The 5360-nt window shown below is 26.4% G+C and overlaps 2 protein-coding genes across 2 annotated transcripts in view; both read left to right on the forward strand.

Moving 5' to 3' along the window:
- LOC108684504 overlaps positions 1-1601 on the forward strand; it is a 2766-nt gene extending 1165 nt beyond the window's left edge. The window contains exons 4-6 of the mRNA XM_018188850.1: positions 128-274; positions 343-519; positions 1487-1601. Of these exons, the coding sequence (XP_018044339.1) occupies positions 128-274; positions 343-519; positions 1487-1601 (439 nt within the window). The remainder of the gene's footprint in view (positions 1-127; positions 275-342; positions 520-1486) is intronic.
- Positions 1602-4685: 3084 nt separating this feature from the next.
- LOC108684445 overlaps positions 4686-5360 on the forward strand; it is a 983-nt gene continuing 308 nt past the window's right edge. Inside the window, exons 1-4 of the mRNA XM_018188764.1 lie at positions 4686-4733; positions 4805-4891; positions 5000-5078; positions 5209-5297. Coding sequence (XP_018044253.1) covers positions 4686-4733; positions 4805-4891; positions 5000-5078; positions 5209-5297 — 303 coding nt within the window. The remainder of the gene's footprint in view (positions 4734-4804; positions 4892-4999; positions 5079-5208; positions 5298-5360) is intronic.

Consider the following 5360-nt stretch of genomic DNA (forward strand, 5'->3'; position numbering starts at 1 on the left):
TGATATAAAATGTCACATAATATTATCACTACGAATTTTTTTTGTCTATTTAAAATTGAATTGTTTTTTTTGTTTATTTCAATTTGTCAATAAAATTATAGTTTAATATTATATTTATATTTGTTAGAACAGAATTATCGCATATTGCAAAAGATTTGAATAATGAATTGTTGTTGATGGCGGCGAGAGCGTATCTGCTTTGGAACTTCCCTGGAGTTGCAATGCATCCCAGCGCATATTGTAATTTATCAGTCGTCAATAAATCACGATGGAAGTAAGTAGGTAAATACTTAAAAATAAATAATTAATACTATTTTCAATACTTCTGTTTTATTTTTATAGTAAAATGGGAAAACGAGATTGCATGCCAGACAAATTAGTTACGATCGATCCAACGATCGATTTACAAGCGACAGATGTGCATTGTCAAGCATTTCTAGGTTTTCTAATACAGGAAATATCCAAGAATACAACGCAAATTTATAGTTTAAAGGATGCATTGGACAAATTTTGTCCGAGGTATACATATAGAGAAAAGGCCCCTATTATGAGATACCGAGTTTATTTTGGGTAAATGCTAGAAATCTATGAACAGAATTTAAAAAAATAATAGATCATTTTGAAGGGAATTTAATAAGATTTAAGAATGTTAAAATTGTGTAAAATTTAATTCAAATTTTTTTTTTATAAATTAAAGGAATGTAAAAAGTGAGCAAATCGCAAAGTCAAAAAATTGTGCTCCTAATATGAAATGTCCCGAGAAATCGATAATAAAACGCAAAGTACGTCAGTATTAAATTAAAAAATTTTATTTAATGTTTCTAAAATACAAATAAACACAGCCAATGCACGTGCAAAATAAGTATGCGATACATTGTATTTAATTAACTCGTTTTCAGGTAGTTGGAACCAAGCATTGAAAGGCACTTGATGTTTATTACGATTGTTCTTTTTATTATACAATAACATTTATACTTTAACAATGATTTTCACTATGACATAGGACTATAGATTATTTCATATTAGAAATACCCTGGGTATCTCATATTATGATTTCTATGCTTTATGGTTTTACAATCATCAAATCTAACTTCTGTAATTAAGCAATTCAACTTATCGTATTTTTTTATTAGTATGATCTTACTTTATCATTACATGAAGAATTTGTTAAAAAAAACATATTTACTTCTTATTAAATAATAAACAAGGTTTAAAAGCTTATCTCAACGAAACTTTGAAGACATCCAAATTCTAAAATCTTTTTTTGCAACTACTACAGGCACGATCTAATAATGAATTTTCCAATAAAGTTTTCAATCCAAGAAACAATAAATTCGTGGTGGAACTAATAGAGCGTTTACTAGTTTAGTGAAAACACCGCTATCTCATATTAGGCCTATCTTATAGCCTATCTTATAATAGGAGGTTTTTCTCTACTTATGAGGTATACAGAATGTTGTCATATATATTCGTGAACTCTTTTTAGGATTGATAATTGTGCCGAGGTGCGAGTACTTGATTTAAAATCGCACTGTTCGGTCAACGCTTTTGATTGTCCTACGGTGTATAAGTCTGGAAAATCTTGGGAACTTACAATATAATCCAAATACTTAGTTATATAAGTCATAGAAGATATAATTTTCATTTTTCATAGAATTTAATATAATCTTTCCGAAACATAAATATAAAAATAAAGAATTAATAAAAACATCTACAATGATTATATTTTGATGACATGAAAAATGAATTCTATTACGAAATTAAAAAATTATATATTTTGGAAATAAACATATTTTTAAGAATCAACATATGTATGATTTGTTTGAAAAGATTTATGAGAAAAACGTGTATACAATATAAGAATACGAAATTCGGAGAATAATGAGAAATTTACATTTTTTTCGATTTTCATTATTCTTGATATTTATCATCATTGTTCAATATATTTTGAAGTTTCGATGTTCATAGAGCCACACAATATCCAGCCATGTCCATACTTCTGCCACTATATAAATATAAAAAAATTGACGTATATGTAAGTATTTATTATATGAAAATAAATAAAAAGATGACAATAAACTATATAAAATAAACTATATAAAATAAATAATAAATAAATGAGACAGATTTTAAATATATGACACTTTTTCATATAATATTTTTTAAATTTCTGAAATAGTTTGAGAGAGAGAGAGAGAGAGAGAGAGAGAATATAAAGATTTTAATAAAAGTTCTATTTTGATTTAAATTATTTCTATATATATTTGATTATTATTATAATGATAACTTGTCTATTTTATTGTGAACAAAAGAGATACGTACAGGGTGTCCCGTAATTCACTCAACAATGCTCATGGGCAGGTAGAGCGGATTAAACTGAGTCGAAAAGTCCTTTATCATTTTGTAATTTTCACAATAGTTGCACACAGACAAGATCTTAATTACTAAAAATTGTCAAATATTGGTCTTCAATAATTTTTCTCTCAAATACCAACTTCACAAACTGAAAAATTGTAAAAAATAAAATTGTTTATTTTTTTCTTATAAAGTTCTGAGAATTTTTTAGAATTTTTTAACATATTTTCGTCATCATTTCGTATTTTTTAAAATTAAAAATAAGAAAATGCAGTATTAAAAAGGTGATAAAAAATTCTAAAAAAATTCTTAGAGTTCTAAAAGAAGAAAATAAATAATTTTTGTCTTTTGCAGTTTTTGCAGCGGACTCGTTTTAGTTCTCTCTGTCTGCCTACGAGCATTTTCGGATGAATTATGGGACAATCCGTATATGTATCAGATTTCTGTTTGTAATAATCGTTTCTCCATAAAAAAATGAAAGACGGATAAAAATATTTACAGAGCAACAGAAAAAGTCCTGCAGTATAAATTAATGCAGTTTGTATTTGAAGGTGTTCGAAGAAATACCAGATCATTATGATCACATCACAGAAATCGCATACCAACTCGGCTAAAAAGAAGCCTATGAAAGGCAAACTAAGTTGCGGCTGCTTCTAAAATGTAATCAAGATTTATAAAATGAAACTGAAGCATAGAAAAGTATATAAAAAGTTAGATATATCAGTTGATAATAATTTTGTTTACCATTAAAATGGAATAAATAAGCATGCTAACTGTAACTACAGATAATATAGTGCGTGAGATGGAATAGCCGAAACTAAATGTCAAAACGGCCTTTCTGGAGGGGAAACCGCGAAGAATCTGCCCATTCTGTAAAACATTGTATTCCGTTGATCCGTAATAGCACAAAATCAATATCAATAATGCCAACGACATTGCTCTGACTATCTTGAAACCTTCATAGTAAAAAAACGTTTTCTTTTTCAGCGATTTCTCATCTTTCTCAATTACTTGGGAATGAGTCTTAAATAAATGAGGTGATATTTTAGCTTCAGTTAGCTGCAAAAAGATAAACAAAATCGTGAAAAAGAATTCGTTTTTCAAAAAATTTAATAATAATGGAAGTATACTGAATTCATCTTATTAAAAAAAATATGAAGAACTTATTATGTTCGAGGACAATTTGGTGAAGGAATAATTTTTTTTAACTTTTTTAAACTTTTTTTTTATTTGATTTATTTTTTAACATAGTCTTCTTTTAAAATAACTGACTTATCAAACTGTCCACGTATAATTATATTTCTATCTATAAAGTAGATATTTTGTGTATTATATGTATGTTCCATGCCTTAAGCGTGGGCCATACATAAGCAACTAAAAAATAAATATTATTATTATTATAATGTATGTAAATACTACAATATTATATTAATGTACCGTTTTTGTTTGAAGTTCTTTCATTCTTTTTAGATAATCTTCATGAATAGTTTGAACGCGATTTGATTGATCCATTGTATTTGATAGGTCACATAAATGATTGATAAATTTGTTTTTATCAGCCAAATGTATTAGTATACTTAAAATGCACATACATTATGTTAATTATGGCATATATTATTTTTTAAATAATAAATAGCATATATATGTAACAAAGAATATAGAAATTACGTAGCAAACTGATAAATTTGCAAAACGATATAACGAGATAAAGATTAAAAAGTATTGTGAAAACCAATTAATCAATATAATGTAACGATGATAAAAAGAAAAAAATAGAATTACATAATATGTTATTTTGTTATAGTTGCAAAACTTCGCGTTATTGACTTCGTTTGTGATTCTACGTAAATCGATCGGAATCGATTTTAAAAAAACTATAAGCTATTTTTATTAACACGTTACATATCATTTACACAATTTATGTATTTGTACGATAAATATCTCGTGTGAAATAATCCTGTCAAAAATTTGTTTTTCAGTTGTTAAATTTATGTTGTTAAAATTATATCGAGTGTGTTTGATCCAATTATATTAATTTGCTTGGAATAATTGATTACATTAAATATGTTCAGTTCATATATTAATTTATAACTCATGTTAAATTGCGATATATTGAAAATGCATGAAGGTGCAATTTCATAGAGCAAAAAACAAACCTCTAAAATTTTCGGAAAGTAAATGTGCAATATAATGAAATTAGTTGAAACTATATCCGTTATTAAACGGAACGTTTAAACTATTTAACATATTTGCTTTTTTGAATTTGCATTTTAATTTAAAAAAGGAACACAATTTTTCCAGACTCAAAAAATTGGGATATAAAGTGAATTATGGCCTTTCACAGTCGACGAAACTTTAGAGTCCATAGTGGACACTTAGTAATTAAATGTTTCTTACAATTTTCGAAAACAATTATTTTTATTGTAATAATACTAGTTTTATTTTGCAGAAAATCAGACGAATAGCCTGTTTTTTGTGCAATAATTATGTAATGGGTAGCTCATTATATGTGATTATTCTGGGCCTCATTGGGACCGTTAGTCTATCGTAATATTCCCATCTTGTTAATTTAAATACATATATTAGATAAAAAAAATAAATGAACATTTAAGTGCTACGTACTATTAATAAAAAATTTCGTCAGGTAGTCACGGCTTTTGACATAATACGCACAATAAATTATAAAATTCCTAGGATATCATCACGCCATAGGAATCAAGAAGGTAATAATTATTGAATTATTAGATAGTATTTCAAAGATATTATAGTATTTCAATAATCGAAAAAGTTTTTAACTGAACATTAGTAGTCAAGAAGTCAATAAATTGTAAAAATGATAAATAATAATTGCAGTGCCCTTTACTGTTGAGAGAGATTTGAAGTTAATGACGTCAATCCTGGGAATCGAACATTATACTTTAATTATGTTAGGCGCGATCACAGTAAGTAAAAACGTATATTAAAAAAATAACATTTATTTAAAAATATTATGAAAATTATATGAT

This window comes from Atta colombica, unplaced genomic scaffold, assembly GCF_001594045.1.
Source record: "Atta colombica isolate Treedump-2 unplaced genomic scaffold, Acol1.0 scaffold135, whole genome shotgun sequence".
NCBI classification, from domain to species: Eukaryota; Metazoa; Arthropoda; class Insecta; order Hymenoptera; family Formicidae; genus Atta; species Atta colombica.